The 19,612-nt window shown below is 37.7% G+C and overlaps 2 protein-coding genes across 3 annotated transcripts; both read left to right on the top strand.

Annotated features, from left to right (window-relative positions):
* The first annotated feature begins 161 nt into the window (after nucleotides 1–161).
* On the top strand, nucleotides 162–5,468 carry apex2 (APEX nuclease (apurinic/apyrimidinic endonuclease) 2). The gene is made up of 6 exons (XM_085394499.1): nucleotides 162–354; nucleotides 472–555; nucleotides 768–948; nucleotides 1,150–1,293; nucleotides 1,762–1,831; nucleotides 4,252–5,468. Exons 1-6 carry the CDS (start codon nucleotides 240–242, stop codon nucleotides 5,341–5,343), a joined length of 1,686 nt encoding a protein of 561 aa, XP_085250625.1. The 5' UTR covers nucleotides 162–239; the 3' UTR covers nucleotides 5,344–5,468.
* LOC146645304 (sodium-coupled neutral amino acid transporter 3-like) lies at nucleotides 1,254–19,493 on the top strand. 2 transcript variants are annotated; one of them, XM_085394502.1, is made up of 17 exons: nucleotides 1,254–1,293; nucleotides 1,762–1,831; nucleotides 10,655–10,721; nucleotides 10,882–10,966; nucleotides 11,066–11,181; nucleotides 12,245–12,318; nucleotides 12,407–12,499; nucleotides 12,615–12,696; nucleotides 12,806–12,888; nucleotides 13,110–13,168; nucleotides 13,256–13,390; nucleotides 13,597–13,676; nucleotides 13,766–13,866; nucleotides 14,016–14,140; nucleotides 16,336–16,480; nucleotides 17,761–17,864; nucleotides 17,982–19,493. In XM_085394502.1, exons 3-17 carry the CDS (start codon nucleotides 10,681–10,683, stop codon nucleotides 18,084–18,086), a joined length of 1,428 nt encoding a protein of 475 aa, XP_085250628.1. In that variant the 5' UTR covers nucleotides 1,254–1,293; nucleotides 1,762–1,831; nucleotides 10,655–10,680; the 3' UTR covers nucleotides 18,087–19,493. The 2 variants fall into 2 exon arrangements, with proteins under 2 accessions (XP_085250628.1, XP_085250626.1); XM_085394500.1 differs by lacking the exons at nucleotides 1,254–1,293; nucleotides 1,762–1,831 and adding an exon at nucleotides 8,776–8,928.
* Nucleotides 19,494–19,612: the final 119 nt, after the last annotated feature.

Raw genomic sequence — 19,612 nt, 5'->3', positions numbered from 1 at the left:
CTTATTTTTTATTATATGGCTAGTTTGGGCCAGTTGTTTCTAACAGGGCGTGTGAGTTAAACATTAAACCCTGAAATTAAAAAAAATGTAAATTAATTAATTAATTAAAAAAAGAAAAATCAGTGAGTGAAAACACTTCCGGTCGTACCGTTCTTGCCTTCCGCTTTTCTTCCGGATGTGCACATTATTGTGGCTGTTTGGAGCGGTGTGTCCGCTCCAGCCAGTTGCAGTGCTACAAAATGAAGGTCGTTACTTGGAACATAAACGGCATTAGGGCCTTCAGAGGCGGCATAAAAAAGGCTCTTGATTCCCTGGACGCAGATGTTATTTGTATTCAGGAGACAAAAGTGACGCGTAAGTGATTAGCAATAGCTGGTTTGAAAACGCGGGAGCTGTCATCGTGCAAGGCGCCACAGTTAGAATGAAACTGTATGAAAATAAAAACGTTAACCCCTACTTTCTCCTCCACAGGAGACTTGCTAGATGAAAGGATTGCTATTGTTGACGGATACAACTCCTATTTCAGCTACAGCCGAGGGCGCAGTGGCTACTCAGGTTCAATACAAAGTTATATAACAGTTCATTTTGCGTCTGTGAGCCTTGAAAGTGTTTGTTTTTTTTCGTGTATTATCATCCAGTTATATTAAGTGCCAACATTCAAGAAAGTGCAGTCTTCTAAAATATAATGCCACATTTATACTTTACTGAAAAATTTCCTCGTAAAACTGCATTACACCCAATTCACCTCACATTGCCGCTGTGCACAGGTGTTGCCACCTACTGTAAGGACAGGGCCACTCCATTTGCTGCTGAGGAGGGCCTCACAGGTCTGCTGGTCAACCACAAAGATGCTGTTGGATGCTATGGTGACCATACTGAGTTTTCAAGTGAGGAGTTGCAGCTGTTGGACAATGAAGGCCGTGCTGTAATCACACAACACAAAATAAAGTGAGAGGAAATATCATATGTTAAGGCTCCTGTTTTAAGTGTGCTGCATGGCATATTTATCTGTTTACATGTGGCACTTGAAAACAAATAATCAGCAATTTTTATGTTTCTCTCCTCAAAATTCTCAATTCTTCTCAGTTAGTGGGGGAATCCCACTTTGTGCTTGCCTTTTATTGACTGAGTTTTATTTTATCCCAACAGATGTCAGGATAAAGAGAAAACCCTTACTGTTATTAACGTATACTGTCCGAGGGCTGACCCAGAAAAGCCAGAGCGAAAGCGGTTCAAACTACAGTTCTACAACTTACTTCAGAGTCGAGCTGAAGCTGTGCTGAAAGATGGAAGGTGAGAAATTCATAATGTTTCACTGGCTGAGCAAAACATTGTCGTTACAAGAGATGCAGGTGTATCCTGGTTTCGCCACAGATGTTTTTCTAAGGCACTGTGCTAATTTTGAACAACGCAGCTCTTCCAGTAAATCATTACGTCTTTGAGTTTTGGCAGTGGGCCACATGTTTTGCTGTATGTAAAATGAGGCTAAACACTATCTGGTGTTTACAATTTTATTGAATTGTAAGTTAGTATAAATAAAACAGTATATTAGAAAATAGCTGCTTCTGTGTTCATGGTTACATAGCTTTAATTTAATAACATTTATATATATTCTGATAAAATCTCAATTCTTGGACAGCAATGATGATGATGAGAAATATTTTATTTATCACACATTTGAGAAATTATTTAAAATTGTTCTTTAAATTCTACAAATGTATATAGATAATGAGTTAAGCTTTTTTATGTTCTGTTTTCCAGCCATGTGATTGTTTTAGGAGACATAAATACATCTCATAGACCAATAGATCACTGTGACCCTAGTGAAATTGTAAGTAAAATACCAATATAACATATATGTGTATGTGTATATATATGTGCGTGTGTATATGTATGTATATATATGTGCGTGTGTATATGTATGTATGTGTGTGTGTGTGTGTGTGTGTGTGTGTATAGATATGTGTGTGTATATATGTATGTGTGTGTGTATATGTGTATATATATATATATATATATATATATATATATATACACATATAATATGTATATTTTCGGCGGGGCGACCGGGGCTCAGAGGGCGCATCTGTAACCGGAAGGTCGCCGGTTCAATCCCGGGCTCTCTGTCCTGGTCGTTGTGTCCTTGGGCAAGACACTTTACCCTCCCGCCTACTGGTCGCGATATGATGGCGCGATATGGCAGCCTCGCTTCTGTCAGTCTGCCCCAGGGCAGCTGTGGCTACAACTGTAGCTGCCTCCACCAGTGTGTGAATGTGAGAGTGAATGAATAGTGGAATTGTAAAGCGCTTTGGGTGCCTTAAAAAGCGCTATATAAATCCAATCCATTATATATATATATATATATATATGTATATATGTGTGTGTGTGTGTGTATATATATATATGTGTGTGTGTGTGTGTGTGTGTGTGTGTGTATGTATATATATATATGTGTGTGTGTGTGTGTGTATATATATGTGTGTGTGTGTGTGTATGTATATACATATATGTATGTATGTATATACATACATATTGTGTGTGTGTGTGTGTGTGTGTGTATATATATATATACACACATATTATATGTGTGTGTGTATATATATATATATATACACACATATTATATGTGTGTGTGTGTGTGTATATATATATATATATATATATATATATATATATATATATATATATATATATATATATATATATATATACACACACATATAATATGTGTGTGTATGTATATATATATATATATATATATATATATATATATATATATATATATACATACACACACATATTATATGTGTGTGTATGTGTATATATATATATATATATACATACACACACATATAATATGTGTGTGTATGTATATATATATATATATATATATATATATATATATATATATATATATATATATACATACACACACATATAATATGTGTATATGTATATATGAGCGACACCGCACACTCTACATACATGTATATAGTAGTATATAGACTTTTTAAATATCTAGAATCCTGTGAAAAACTAAGAACAGCCTTACTGCTTCCATAGGATTTAAGAGGGGGAATAGCAGCCAGCTTCTTGAACAATGATTAATCAGAAGGTTCGTCCTGCTCTATCAAAGCACATATTGTGGAAAATTGTTTCGTCTGGGGCCTTCAGGTGTTTACACAATGGCTCAGGTTTCCCAGGAATGGCCATTCCAGTAAATTCAATCGCTTGTAAAGCTCAAAGAATTTGTAAAAACCCATGAGCGACACTCTACAGGCTTTAGTTGGGTTGTTAAAATTCTTGACAATAGAATTAGAAGAAGACTGAACAAGTGTGTCTTTTTTGGAAGAGTTTACAAGAGAAATCCTATTCTCTCTCTAAAAAAAACAACTTAACAGCATAACATGGGTTTATGTAATAGTTCTGAACAAAGTATAAGGCTTCTGAAACGTGTCCTTCAGCACCATATGTGGAGAAAACCAAATACAGCATATCAGCAAAAACACCTCACGCCAGCTGTCATCAGTGTGGTGGTGGAGGGGTGATGATTTGGGCTTTTTAGCAGCCATAGAATCTGTGCACCTGTCATTGAGTTGCCATGAACTCCCCTCTATACCAGTGTATGCCAGAGTCAAATGCAAGGCCACACATCTGACAGCGAAAGCTTGGCAGAAATTGGGGCATGTAACAGGGCTGTGATCCCAAGCATAGCAACAAATTTACAACATAATGGCTGAAAAAGAAAGAAAATTGAGCCATTTCAGTGGCCCAAAGTCCAGATCTCAACCTAATTTAATTGCTGTGGTGTGATTTTTAACACAGCTCTGCATGAATGAATCCGCACAAACCTCAATGAATTAAAGCAATACTGTAAATATGAGTGGGCCAAAATTCCTCTACAGCAATGTGAGAGACTAATAAAGCCATACATGAAAGGATTATTTCAAGTTACTGCTGCCAAAGGTGGTTCTGTTGCTATTATTTCATGGGGTTTACATTTTCATTAATGTATTAAATTACACAAAAACAGGAAGTGGGGAAACCCCTCCCCCAAACCTTATATGCTACATGAAAAATGACTTCTACCTACAGCTTCCTATTTAATGAACAGACACAGGAGTGGAATCTGTCTCAGCAAGAAAGCAATGATCAACAAGTGACCTTAATGTAGAGGATTGAAATAATATTACATAAAATGACAGATGTTCCTACATTATTATCCATAATAATGAAACTTTCATTATTTAGGATGATTTTGGCGAAAACCCTGGGAGGAAATGGCTGAATGGCTTTTTGTACAGTGACAAACAGGAAGAAGGGAGCGATGAGGAGGAACATGACAAAGAATGCGAAGAAACAGATCCACTCCACGGTGGGAAATTTGTGGATACCTTTCGCTTTTTCCACCCAACTCGCATCAACGCCTTTACATGCTGGTCTACTCTCACTGGAGCTCGGCAGACCAACTATGGAACACGCATTGACTACATATTTGCTGACTGCCAGCTTGCCAAGGAGCAGTTCGTGGGAGCCGACATCATGCCAGAGGTGGAGGGTTCAGACCACTGCCCTGTCTGGGGGCAGCTGAGCTGTTCACTCATTTCTAGCCCAAAGCCTCCCCCCTTCTGTACTCGCTACCTGCCAGAGTTTGCAGGTAAACAGCAGAAACTCTCACGCTTCCTCGTTAAGGTGGACCAAAAATCAGCCCAATCTGAGCAGAAAAATACTTTGCCTGGTTCTCAAGAAGAGGAGGAAAGGAGAGAAAATTTAAATCCTTCTGGAGCTGCAAACATCTCTGTTAAAAAACGTTCATTGACATCTGACTTGGTTGCCCCAAAGGGAAAAAAGACTAAGACGGTAAATGCTTCTTCAAAGCCTAAGGGCAACCTCCTTGCCTTTTTTAAAACCAAAAACGTTAACCAGTGTGAAAAACCACTAAATCTGGATGAAGCTGCCAAACCACCCATAACTGAAGAAGTGTTCTCTGTCGCAGACACCAAATCTGAAGGTCCTGAGCTTATCTCTGACGGTTCATCACAGCAGTGCTCCACAGCTGATACTGACCAACATATGAACACAGAACATTCAATCCCTCAGCCCACTGTTACGCAGTCAGATGCAAAGAAAGGGACATCGTCAGTGTTTTGGAAGTCGGTGCTTCGTGGACCACCTGCCCCACCGTGCTGTAAGGTCCACGAAGAACCATGTGTTCTTCGTACTGTAAAAAAGGAGGGGCCAAACATGGGCAAACAGTTTTTTGTGTGTGCACGTCCTCAGGGACATGCGTCCAACCCTGAGGCTCGATGCAATTTCTTTGCATGGGTTGACAAAGCAAAGTGACATGTTTACATTAAGGTCCATCAGTTTCAGCAACAATTGTTTTAACATTTGTCATAGTTGTATGTTGTAGTTGTTGTATTTTTCTTTTTCATATCAAAATAATAAAACACAGTAGTTTTATATTACTTTGAATTTGGTTCCATTTGTTCTAAACGCTGAAATAAGTGAGCAGATTAGATTTGTTGATTAAAGGTTCTGCTTATTCACATTCACTTGGTTAGTGAAACATTTGGGGTAATTAGATGTTTTCTTCCTTTTAGGCTGGGTCTTTTGCCTCCATCTCACCCTATTCCTAACAAGCTCTTCTAACACCACAGTCCTATGTCTCTCTTGCTATCTCTGAACACTCCTTCCCCCACACTCTTCTATCTTTGGCCATTGGCACCCGCTGGTCAACAGCACTGTTATGGTAATGTTGTGGAAGTCTTATTGATGATCCACATCTTGGGTATGGCAAAACTCTTACGCTGGATGCCCTTCCTGACGCAGCCCTTCCCACTTATCCAGGCTTGGGACTGGCACGATGGGTGTGCTGACTCTGGCTTATGGCTTCTCATTGCTGGGTTTGTTGCTTTTTTTTAAGCTTCAGCTTCAACAATTTCAGGATTATTAACTTTCCTTCTTTATATATTATTACAAAAATAGTTCTGCTACTGCTTTTTGTTTTGTTTTTTTGTTTTTTACAGTTTGTTGCACCAAACAAACTATTAGAGCACATTACCTTTGGGCTAAAGGACCTTTTACCTTTTTGTATTAATTAATGAAAGATGAAAGTCGTAGTCCGACAGGCCTGTGTATAAACACCATTTTAGTTTCTGTGTCACATAATATGTATGCGTTTTTAAGATGTTAGTTATAATTTTTTTGTGCACTTAGGTTGGTGGTTAGCACTGTTACCTCACAGCAAGAAGGTCCTGGATTCAAATTTCTTCTGTGTGAAGTTTGCATGTTCTCCAGATCTCTTTACTTTCCCCTGACTCTTGACTCTCCTAACATTAAAAAATATGTTTTTACCCACTAGATGGCAACAGTAGTGAGTAGATGCATTGCTGAAATGAAATGTAACTTTCCACAGAAGCACGTGTTATTCACACTACCAGCTGCATGACCGTATTACAACAACTGTTATGCAGGCCAGGAAGTGGAGTGTTTAAATTGGTATCAGATGTATTTTTACCAATCAGTTTTAGGGTTCACAGTAGAAATATTACTTCTAGGTTTAAAAAAAAAAAAAGAAGTAGAACAGAAAGTATCAATGTCCAAATGCTCCATAAAGTAACAGCACATACCCTGATCAGTGTGGGAGTGCCTTGGCTCCTGAGAAGAGGAAATTTCTTTACGCGCGCATTTGCAATGTTGCTCCTTCCCCCATTTTTTCCCCCCTCTGCTCTTAGAGCCAAAGAGGAGCTCATGACCTTGTGAAAAGCTGCTTTTGGACTTGAACCAAGGAAGTTTGAACTTTTATCCTGTTACTTTTTTCTGGACAGAATACATTCATCTTCCTTCTAACTGTAATTAGGTGAGTACAAAGACTGGAGACGTGAGCTGCACGACTTCCCATTCCAAGACGGCAAAAGATGTCTAGCAAATTGCTGTTATAGCTACTGGTGACTATTAGTATTCATTACAGAAACAAGAAAACAAATAACATTTGCACATTTCTGCTTTAACCCTTATAGGTTGTATCTCTATTGTCATCTGCGCACATGTTGGTCGTTGTCACAGCACAGAGGAAATTTAAATGACTAGATGAAATGAGAGATCATCTCGGCTGCAGATGCTTGCTTGACTTTTTGTCCCAAGAAACAAAGTTAAATGGTCAGGGCATGATTTTACCAGCACAGAATGTCACCTCACGGAGCATTTTCTACATCAAATATAGTAGTTGCTCTGTTCACTACAAAGATAACACTCACTGTATTTGTACGCAAATTCATTGCTTTCGTTTACTGTTCTGATCTTCTAACCCGCTCTTTACTCTAAAAAGTAGTGACCTTGTCTGTTTTATCCAGCTTTCTTAATATGCAAAAAACAAGTCATTCAGAGATGTTAAAACAAAGCAGTGTGCATCATCAGAAGATATGAACTTATATAACAGATATGTTCCAACATGTGTGTGTCATGGTGAGATAAAGAAATGTGGGTGTTTCTTTGTGTAAAGCTTATATGCCAGTTACATTGAATCTTATCAACCAACTGAAACAGTTCTTAGGAGATGACATTTCTAACACCTAGACCACATTCAAAATATGTTTACATTACTTCATTTAGGTGACATAGAGTGCTTAACAAATGTATTAGACCGCCTGTCATAAAAACATTTTTTAGAAATCTCTCAAAAATCTCCTTAAAACTAAGAAGTTATAGTGCTATTTATCAAGAATATAACAAACTGAATTCACATTTTTATACCCAAATTTGAGCCGGCACATTGGACTTCTCTGAAAAGTCTGAACTTAATCAACCAAGCAAGCAATATTAAACCACATAATTTTATCTCTTCGGGAATGTGAATAAATAACTGCAGTTTGGCATTTTTACTAAAATAAAAAATAAAAATCAACAAAAAAAAGCATACTACTTTTCAGCTTGAAAATTCACTAATAACAGCAATAATGGAATTTTAGCATTAAATATATGATTTAGATCTTAGAGCTTGTGCATACAGGTGGATTAACACATTACAGAAACACATTTGTCTTTACGTTTTAGTTTAGGTTAGCTTTCTTATGAACCTTCCATTTGGTGGTGATCCAGTAAATTTGCTGATCACTGCATACATGTATAAATGACAGGGATGTCTTCTGTTATTGATCAAAATGAAAATATTCGCCGTTCTGAGGTGTTTGAAGTGTGTGAGAACCTTTGAAAGATCTGTAAATGTGTCATGTTTTAATGACGTGCTCTTTTCCGGTAACGCTTGAATTCAGGTCTCAGGGTTTGTTTTCAATCAAGCGCACACACAACAAATCCACTCTTAAGCACCGCCACATGTGATCAGTCTTAAATAAGCACTTATCTCCTAAGCTAATTACAATCTGCATGACTTCCAGAGGGGAGGAAAACTGTTAGTGAATATCTATTAAAGCTATAATAAAACCCATCAGAGATGACACCCACCTTTCTGCTTGCATACTCTGCAATAACACGGCTGAGCTTTTGTTTAAAGACCAGAAGCCCTTCTGAATAATGAGTATGTGGGATTAGTGGAAGGTTTGAAGTACTGACTTTCTGTGAAATTCACATGTGATTTATTGCCTTGCTATACCCACTATTGTTCACACCTTTCCACTGCAACCACCTGGTGAGAGGATCCCTACAAAGCCTCTCCAACGTCAGCAGTACCTGTGTTGCTGGTTTAACAAAGGGTTAAGTATGGGTGTTCCCATTTCCTGCAGCTCTCCCTCCCAGCCTGACTAATCTCTCTCACTCTCTCCTCTCCTTACTATCAAGAAGATTTGGTGAGACTCCTAAGAACAAAGCTACATAGAACCACTAGAAGTCTGAAAATTGAATGAATCTACACAAGGATTTATTCTGTTAATATTCAGAAAAGAAACCTAGCTTTCTGTGGGAATCGCAAGGGTGAGTTGGAGCACAAATGCGTGTCCTTTAAGTGAGTTCCTTGTACAGAAGGGAAGGGCTAACTGTCAATAGTGAGCTGGTCTTGCATCAGACAAAAGCCATGTGGTAGCACTGCTGGATACTAAGATACAGTAATATATATGTATGATCATGTTTAACCTGATATGTTTTGATTTTTCTCATCATAAAGGTTGTCCATAGATGGGTTCATGTATCAGTTAAACATATTTAGTAATTACTAAAAGATGAACTCCCTGCAGAGGAGAAGCTTGGGTGTAAAATAAAAATTAGGACAAAAAACTCAGAAGTATTTTTTTCTTGTTATAAGCTTTTTCCCCACTCTGTGGAAAAGCTGCTCTGAGGGCCAGTGAAAACTAAAATGTTGAACAAGCAGCTGGTGCGCTGGGTTTCACACACTCTTTTGCAACAAGGCTTGTTGCAACTTAAAAAAAAAAGTCTTTAAATTTTGAGTTAAAAATGTATTTTTGTGGTAAGTCATGAACTAATTTAGACAAATTTTTGTTAAGGGAAGATACCAGAAATTGAACAGCTGGTTTCCCCCACCATTTGAAAGCCTGTCCCTGACATTTAGTCGTTGGTTTGTTGGTTGTGTGTGTTGGCTATGGGCCATGGGAAAGTTAGTGGGTATGTGGCTAAAGAAAGTTGCTCAAACCAAAGCTGACTTGAGGCCAATGAGCAGGGAAAGAGCTACTCTGTATTTAGACTAAAAAGCGCCATTTACACAGCAGTCCTTTGTTTATCTCAGTTGCCCACTGCTATCAAGCTCAGAGGTGTATGGTTTATTACACGTTTACAGGCCTTTTCAGTGCAGAGCGTAGGACATGTGAAATTCCAGTTTTGTGTGAAACTCTTAAGGAATGGCAAAATGTAGCGCAAGACTGACCTTAGGGGTCAGATGTGAAAACCCTGAGGGCAGTTTGGCTGAAAGAGAGGAGAAGTATCTCATGACCCTGTGGCAGGAGCACAGACCTACGCTAATTTCCAGTGCAGTGTCTCCATGCCAGCTTTGTGTGGCTCATGGCAGATTAGAGCAACATAAGTCCTACAACAACATTTGTTATTTAAAGCCTTTAATTACACACAAGGATAAAATTGAATGGCGCCCTACGTGAAACCGCCAGATTCCCGGGAATTTTATTTTGTGAATCAACTTAGCTGTCATTTATTTATCTTTATCTATATATATTATGTAGGAAGGAGAACTTCAAATTAAGAGTTTACAAGGATTTTTGTTAAGTTTTTCTTGTCCTTTGCAAGAACAACAATCTAGTCGTTTCTCTTTAAAAGTACATTCCCAAGCAACTCCTTCATTCTCAGTTATTTTTGGGGTTTTTTGGGGGTTTTTTTAAGGAACCATATCTTCCCTCCAGAAAACGACCATACAATTAAACAACACCAACAAAGTCTGCTTTAGGAAGCCAGAATTAAATCTAACAACTTCAACATATATCATAGAAAATGTATAAGGCGCAATGTACAAAAGCACACGACGAGGTCAACCTGCACATTTTTGTTTTTTCATAAATAATGGAAAGTTGAGAAGCCTGGTGCATGGACCATGTTGGAATGTTATGTATGCAGAGTAAAAACAACTAGAGTTGTCATCATACCCTCTGCTAGCATGAATATTTCCAAATTTAGGCAAATACTTTTTATGTGAATATGTCTATTTAAAAGTCTGAAAACTGCTCTTTTTTTATTTCAGCAATTACATCAACCAACCCAACCAAAATGGAGCTTCAGAAGATGAACGGACACAGCAAAGACGATGGGTAAGACTTAGGGACTGATTGGGTGTATCTTATCACACCAATCGGGTCAAAATTAAACTCAGGGACGTTCTAAATTTCGTCTACCAAATGTGAGTGTTTTACAGCTTTTTAAGCTCATTCTACTTCCTAGTTTTAGCTCACTTTTAATCTTTGGTTGCAGGTTTGACCCAATCGATGCCTTGGCCGAGCAGGAGGAGTTTCTCCCACATAAACCTGGTGCAAAGAAAGAAACCCACTTTACAGATGTGAGTGCTTCTTTGTTTTAGTAAACTGAAATACAGTAAATACTATGTAATTTCTGTCTGTGAACTCAAATGGCATCCTCTGTTGTCCTCTTGCTGCAGTTCGAGGGAAAGACTTCGTTTGGCATGTCCATCTTTAACCTCAGTAATGCCATAATGGGCAGTGGGATCCTGGGACTGGCTTATGCAATGTCCAACACAGGGATCTTGCTTTTTATGTGAGTCTCCAAGCCAAACAGAAAACCCCAGTTTTCGCTGAACTTTGTGCCCTTTGTCACTATGCATGCGCGCGCGCGCGTGCGTGCGTGTGTGTGCGTGTGTGTGCGTGTGTGTGTGTGTGTGTGTGTGTGTGTGTGTGTGTGTGTGTGTATGTTTCCACTCATATAGGAGAATGTATTTGCTCACACTGATGTGCTGAAATTGTGTCTTTTTTTTTTTGCAAACTGAATTACAGCAGATTGATTTCAGCTTCTTGTGATTTATATTTAGTAACTGGGTAAAGTAGAATGTGTGCTCTCCTAGAGGCTACAGCAGGGCTGTTTATCATGTGAGCATTTGGGCATATAAACTATAGACTGACACAGCTAAGGTTTCTGCAAACTGAAGTCGTTTTGTTTAGGACTGAGAGTTAATAGTTTTTCTTAGAAGCTAACGGTCTTTGCTTTTCTCTTATTTTAAAGATCATTTTTGTTCCTTTTCTCTAGAGAATGGTTTCTTTGTTTTCTATTTAAACTGTGTTTGTCTTTCACTGTAAGGTCACAGTTTGCAATAGTAGATACAGATGGGATATATTTAATAGAGGGTCCTTATAAGGCCAGAAGTAGAGCCTCACCAGTGTGTATCATCTTGTTCTTTGTGTTTATTTGTGTTTGGGCAGGTTTGTGTGATGGCAAGGGGATAACTGATGTTTCTGTCCGTGACCTATCGGTGTACATCAACAGCTACATACAACTTCTAATGTGCAAACTGTGATCTGTCAGATTGTACATTAGAGCTCATGCACATGCGGCTTCTCTAAATCAGACTTGAGTGGTTAAATATAGACCCCACTGATCAGATCCAAGACACGCCTGGTTGGATCAGACCTGTGCTATGTGGCAGGGGGAAGGGAGGTAACGGCTGACTGGAGAGTCAGTCTCTCAAAGCCAAACTCTCTTGTGTGAGTGGGAAAAAACAACAACTAAAAAACAAAATGACAACAATCACAAGAACTTCAGAGTAACAGAATAGTTTTGTGAATATGTTTTTTTTAAAAGAATGTAAATGTCTTATGTGTTTCAGAATCCTGTTGGTCTGCATTGCTCTTCTGTCCGCATATTCAATTCATCTTCTGCTAAAAAGTGCTGGAGTTGTGGGTAAGGCAGAGAATTACCAAGCATGTAGCCACAGAGCAATTTGTATGTTGATAGCTTGAACGCATACACAGAGTTTATGTGTTTTCAGGCATCCGGGCTTATGAGCAGCTTGGAAATCGGGCTTTTGGCCATCCAGGGAAAATGCTGGCTGCTGTCATCATAACAGTACATAACATTGGAGGTAATGTCGTAAATTTTCCTTCCATTTCCTTTACCTCTGACGCCGGTCATAAAACTATATATACCGGTAAATATAAATATGAACGCAAAATACGTTTGTTTTGGTTTCTTTTCAGCTATGTCAAGCTATCTCTTCATCGTAAAGTCTGAGCTCCCACTGGTTATTCAAGCTTTCTTCGGTAAACAGGAGAACACGGGGTGAGTGTGAAAGCAATTTTCTAACTTAGAGTCACATAAATCAGTTTCATTTTTGTTTAGGAACACACTAATTTTTTTTTTGACATCTGTTCTTTTGGCTGTCTCTTAGAGAGTGGTTCTTGAATGGAAACTACTTGATCATCATAGTTAGTGTTCTCATCATCTTTCCTCTAGCACTCATGAAACACCTTGGTATGTTTTTCATTCTGTTGCACATTTTCTTTTTCTTTTTTTGCAATTATTAGTATTACTACTCATCTTCCCCTACTTGCATCATGTTTACACTATCCTTTGTTCTGCCTTGTTTTCATATCCTGCATTAATTAAATTAAAGTGACATTATTGCCTCCTTTTCTCTCTCTACTGTCTAAGACCATGAATAACGTTAACATTGTGCTGTTATTGCGATCCAGGTTACCTTGGCTATACCAGCGGTTTCTCGCTCTCCTGTATGGTGTTTTTTCTCATTTCGGTGAGACATTAAAGATACATACAATATAACCCACCGCGCTTCTGTTAAATATTTATCTTTGATTAAGCTATGAGCATGTCTCCCCAGGTGATATACAAGAAATTCAACATCCCATGTCCACTGGCAGATGATCATCATAACAAAACTGCTGCTGAGCATTACAGTGTTGATTCTACAGCAGATGGCTTCTGTGATTCCAAGCTATTTACCATGAACCCACAGGTTAGTGAACAAACATTTTCACGGTGCCTGTGCCTAGTTTCCTGCTGTGTCATGTGTATTTTTATTTAATGATTTGCACAGCACGTTATATTTTTTGCACCGGAGTGTATTAAGTCAACGAAACTAAGGTGTGTTATGTCAACAGCAGCGTTAAGAATATAGCAACCATAACTGTGTTACTGACCTTTGCTGTGTTTTGGCTGTAGACGGCATACACCATCCCAATTTTGGCTTTTGCCTTTGTCTGCCACCCAGAAGTGCTACCAATCTACACTGAGCTCCGAAAGTAAGTTTTTATTTTTTATTTTTTTATTGCTTCACACTGTAAGTTTTCAAGACAAATTATTGTAATTTATCGGTTTTGCTTTACTCTAGTGCCACCAAGAAACGCATGCAGAATGTTGCTAACATCTCCATCCTGGCCATGTTTGTCATGTATCTGCTGACAGCTCTTTTTGGTTACCTCACTTTTTATGGTAAGATGTGACCTTTCATGGCTATACAAGTGAATGGTCACTTTGTTATTCTGCTTTGAAGTGTTGTGAGATTTAACTTACAGTATTGTGAAAGAAGGAAACCACGCAAGATACTGTATATAAAAGGCTGTCTGCTTCTCTGTGTCTAGGCGCTGTGGAGTCAGAGCTGTTACACACCTATATTCGCGTGGACCCACTGGATGTCTTGATCCTCTGTGTACGCCTGGCTGTGCTTGTAGCTGTAACTCTGACTGTTCCTGTGGTTCTCTTCCCGGTAAGACATCAGTGATATTAGTTTAAGATAATAATTGCATAAAAGAGAAGAAGAATGTTTATACAAGATGTTGTTTAAGGGCACATGTACTATGAGAGCAAAAGGCTTAACTTTCCATATTCTTTCCATATGCTTTCATATGATGCTATAGGGACATTAAAGTGGGTGTGACTGTGGGTCCACATATAAAAATGTGTAATGGCATGATTGACAAATTTTTAGCCAATGATTGTACAACTTCACAGATAAATAGATAATCCTCCATTTTGAAACCCTGTCTGAATAAGATTTACTTTTTTTTAAATTCAATATGACCATAATGAGTGACTGAGCCCAAAAAGTGAACCAGGAAGTTTTTACACAGGTCAAGATAGAAGTTTTCCCATAGACTACTATAGGACTAAGTCTTTTGCAGCCACATATATCGCCATCTGGTGGCATTCAGATCAGAAATTGGCTTAATGCACTTCTGCAAAATATGCTTCTTTTTTTTATCCTAGAAGCTACATCCGTATTTTATACTATCTATATATGTGGCTAGGTAGTTGCTAGGTAACATGATAAGTTTTACCTGTAAGTCAGGTTTGGCTGTTCAGCTCTTGATCGTGTCAGATTAGGTGGTGACCAAAAAAACACAGACATATGCACATGCACACACAGAGAGATAGTTTTTGAGTTTTTGTGTATTATACAAAGAAAAATGCAGTAATATAGATTTTAAAAAATTGAATAAAACTAACAGAAGGGTAGCAATTAGTCTGGTAATTGACTATTTTCTACATTAGTTAATTGTTAAAGAAATATACAGACCATTGGCTAAGTAAAAACAAACAACAAACATAATCACCCTTGACATCTGAACGAACCTAAAGATACTGTAGCTATTTATTAAATCGGTTTTCAAGTCTGTTGTCTATGTAACAGTTATAACTGGCATCATGTGAGTGAGGCAGAAGTGATTCATGATTCCTTGTGTGAGTAAATTATACTGACCTGAATATACTGGGCCCAGTATTGAGCCCAGTGGCACTCCAAGGCAACAGTTATTTTGAAGAATTTCATTTTTAAACTTATCTGTTAGATAGGCCTGAGAAAACTTTAATATTTTTGGACAATTTTTACCCAGGTTCACACAGGTTAGAATTATGCTGCAAGTTCATAGTAAACACAAGGACACATAGCATTAAGCAGTCTATAGTCCCAACTTCTGTAATGCTTCCTAACAGTGTTCCTATCTCAGCCATAAAATCCTAACATCACAAATCAATAACTGCTAATGTGGACTCTGCATCACATAACTGGCTCTGCCAAATGAAAATAATTAATGTACTGAAAAAGTTTGACTCTTTCAGTGCTGTGCCACAGTAGAACGATGAAACCCAAAACAACTCTTTCACTTTCAGGAGTGTATTGACTATAAGGACTTTTTTTTAACTTAACCTTCTTTAACTAATTTAAGAAGTATTAATAGTTGACTGTTTGACAGACAATTTTTTAATGGAATAAAACATTTTAGTAGGAATTTTAAGAATGCGCAGTCTAAGCCCTTTAGAGTTAAATTATAGAGACTGACATAGTAGCGAGCTAAATGAAGGGAGGGTGACATCTTTGAAGCCTTTGCTTAAGGATTGTGACCAGGATCAGCTACTGTACAGCTACAGCTTGCTAGTTAACACGTTGTATTATTATTTCTTAACTACGTAAAAACCATACTGCAAAAATGATAAGTTGTGGTTTAAACAGGGAACTACTGTGACCAACGAGCCTGCTTTTGTTGTGAGCTCTAAAGGTAATGCCAAGTTTTTTCACAAAAACATGCTAGCTGGTTCTAGTTTAAAGGTTAAGCTAGCTTAATACTAAATATACAAATATGAAAGTAGTATCCAGCTGAGCATATTTCACCCACCCTTTAACTATTTGTTAAAGAGGTAGAAAAATACTTCTGAATGTCCCTCTTTAACCTGAAACTTTAAACTATGTTAAGGTCTCGATTTTCAACATAATAAACTATTTTTTTTAGCAAATGTGAGAAAACACCCATTAAAAGATTTGGATAAAGTTGACTTTACCCAACAGCTTCTTAATAGCTGTTCATTTAATACTACTTAAAGCAATGAACCTAAATCAGGTTTAAAAGATTATCAGTCTTAATATTTGTCATCTGATCTTATTCTTCATTTTCTTACTGTCTGCAGATCCGCAAGGCCGTGCTTCAGATCTTCTTCGCTGACAAGCCTTTCCACTGGGTTAGACACATTGGCATTGCCTTTTGTCTCCTGGTCGTGGTCAATCTTCTTGTTATCCTGGTGCCCTCCATCCGTGACATCTTTGGCATTATTGGTATGTTTACACAGCAAAAATGCAGCTGCTCAGTTCCGAAATTGGGGCTATTCTTGACTCTATATGGGATTTTTTTTACAAGCTTCGGTTAAAATCATAAATCTCTAAGTTCATGATAGTACAAATAGAAAAAATATGTATATATTGATCATTTGGAAGAATTGCGAGAAGAAAGCTTCTTCTTTCTAAAGAACATAACAACATGACATGCGTCGGAACAAATGACTCCTGGAACAATGTCCTTTGGATGGATGAGATTAAAATGGAGCTATCTGGCCATAATGCACAGTGCCGTATTTGAAAAACAAAAAAAAAACACAGCATATTAGCACAAATACCTCATACCAACTATCAAGCATGGTGGTGGAGGGGTGATGATTTGGGCCAACCATGAACTTCTCTGTATGCCAGAGAATTCTGGAATCAAATATGAGGCCATCTGTCTGACAAATAAGGCTTGGCCCAAATTGGCTCATGCAACACGACAGTGATTCCAAACACACCAGGAAATCTACAGCCGAAATAACTAAAATGGCCCAGTCAAAATGCAGACCTCAACCCATCTAAAATATGGATGCATAAATAAATGCCTACTAACCTCAGTGAAATTAAACAACATAGTGTACATAGAGTATAATTTTTTTTTTTACAGGACTTCATAGTCTACATTCAAACTGACTTTTTCATATAACTGTAACAGATGTCATTTTCCTTTTATTCTTGGCTGTTTTATGAACAAAAATGTGTTTTATGGTTGAGTATAAAAAGGTTTAGTAAAATATTTTTATTATACTGACTAGATCATCTGTAAATCATGCTATGAATTATTTCTACACAGCAAAATCTCCAGTGTTAAATTAACACTGGAGAGTGTCTATATGGGTCCACACCTCTGAGTGTTAAATACAACACTGTTGAGTGTTAAATTAACACTTTTGACAGTGTTATATGTTTAAAAGTAACCTAGTCAGTTTTGAAGATTAACAAAGTCTAACACTGAGCAGTGCTGATTTTCTAACACTGGAAAATAACTCAAAATGTTAGAAATATTCCAGTGTTAGAAAATCAGCACTGCTGAGTGTTAGTCTTTGTTAATCTTCAAAACTGACTAGGTTACTTTTAAACATATAACACTGTCAAAAGTGTTAATTTAAAACAGTGTTGTATTTAACACTCAGAGGTGTGGACCCATATAGACACTCTCTAGTGTTAATTTAACACTGGAGATTTTGCTGTGTAATAAATAAACTCACTTATTTATTCTGTGCTATCATCTACAGGAGCCACATCTGCCCCCAGCCTCATTTTCATCCTACCCGCAATTTTCTATATCCGAATTGTTCCTGAAGACCAGGAACCCCTGCGGTCAAGATCTAAGATTCAGGTATATCCTTCCTCTATCAAAGATGGTATTAACTGTTCTTGGTCATGTTAATCTCCATATATTAGCTTTTATCTGTTCTTAATACACATGTTGTTTTCTTATCCTTTATTACTGCAGGCCATATGCTTCGCTGCATTGGGATTTGTCTTCATGGTCATGAGTTTGTCATTTATTATCATTGACTGGGTGACTGGAGAGAGTCAAAGTGTAGGTGGGCACTAGCTGCTATAACTGAACAGAGGTACTGCACACAGAACGTCAACCAAAGCCCTCTTTTTCATTAAATTAGCCCCATCTTCTCATCCAAAGCCAAACTAGAAAGTTTGACTACACAAGATGAAGGATAACGTGAAGAGCCTTCGCCTACATCAAAAAAAACAGGAAAGTGTTTTTACATGTGATGGAGCAGGCGATATGTCCTGTACCGGAGGAGAGAACACAAATGTATGAAAATACAAAGCAAAGTGTTCTGCCTCGATCAGTCCTGTCACAGCTCAAACTAAGGATTTTGTTTGGGGTCATATATAGATTTGCAGCAAATGCTTTGAATGAGGAAAAAAAGTGGAAATTCCGTTTTTGGATGTGGACAGTTCCTTGGAATTGCTCAGTCAATGTCTACATTTCACAAATCTACTTCCCTACCATGTCAGATTTTACAGAACTTACATGTATTAGTTTTGTAAGGCAATATTTTCTTTGCCTGAGACATTTGTCAGCTATGGTTTACTTTTACTTTTATGACTGACAAATCTGCCATTTCCCCAAACTTTACCGTTTCAGCTAATTATGGCCTTCGAGGGTTAGTCTGCAGTTCCACACAAACAACTGCTTATGATCAAAAATGTTTTCAGTGAATTTAACATGGATTCTAATCAATGCGTTTAATGTGATATTTCATCCATTTAAAAAAAAATTACTGTCACAATTATGGTCATCGTGAAGTTTCCCAGTGACCTGGCAAAATACGGTGCAATTTATGGGATTTCTTTTTTTGTTTTTTGCTGCTGTTCATGAAGGTCAAACAGACAGTCATGTGTGAGAGGTTTGTGAAAACCGAAACAAAGTTTTTATGTGAGCCTGAACATCCATAATTGAAAACCAAAGAATCTATTTATGTCACATTGTGAAAGTGTTTCTTTTTCTTTCTTTTTTTTAACATGCTTGGCAAAGACCAGTTAAAGTTGTACATGAATTCATCCAGTGTTATAAATGCTGCGTATGTTTAATCAGTACCAGAAACTTTTCATTGTGTTCAATAATGGCTTCAAAGTGGACCTGTTATGCTTTCACTGTTTTTATCTCAGTCATATACATAACTCTTACAAGGGGTGTGCTCATCTTAAACAAGTTTGAAGTACTGAGGTTAGCAAGTCCAAGTAATCCTGAGAGCAGAAAGCTCAGACTTCAGACTGCTCTAAATGCTCATTTCCTTATTTGTGACAGTTTTTAGCTGCTGCTGCTGCATAAGATCTTTATTTGCTGTTTGAACCATCTGCTGTTCAAAACCTCTGTTTGCAAAGGACAGTTGGTCAGAAAGAAGTCTGTTGAAAGGACTTTGGGTGCTCTGGACCATCTGAGGGCTTGCAGTAAAGTCCACTAAGCATTATTTCAAATGAAGCATGCAAAGCTGTTCTAATAGACTGAAATACTCAAAATACGAAGCACAGTGGGTCCTCTTTAAGCAAGAATTAGTGAAGTCCTTTTTTTGTTTTTAAAATGTGACTAAGAGACCTGTTAACATTGTAATT

Source organism: Rhamphochromis longiceps, linkage group LG20 (assembly GCF_057381845.1).
Source record: "Rhamphochromis longiceps isolate RC_006_pf linkage group LG20, R_longiceps_female_GT1.1, whole genome shotgun sequence".
NCBI classification, from domain to species: Eukaryota; Metazoa; Chordata; class Actinopteri; order Cichliformes; family Cichlidae; genus Rhamphochromis; species Rhamphochromis longiceps.
Note: the sequence above shows the minus strand (reverse complement) of the source record. Positions and strands in the feature narration are given on the sequence as shown.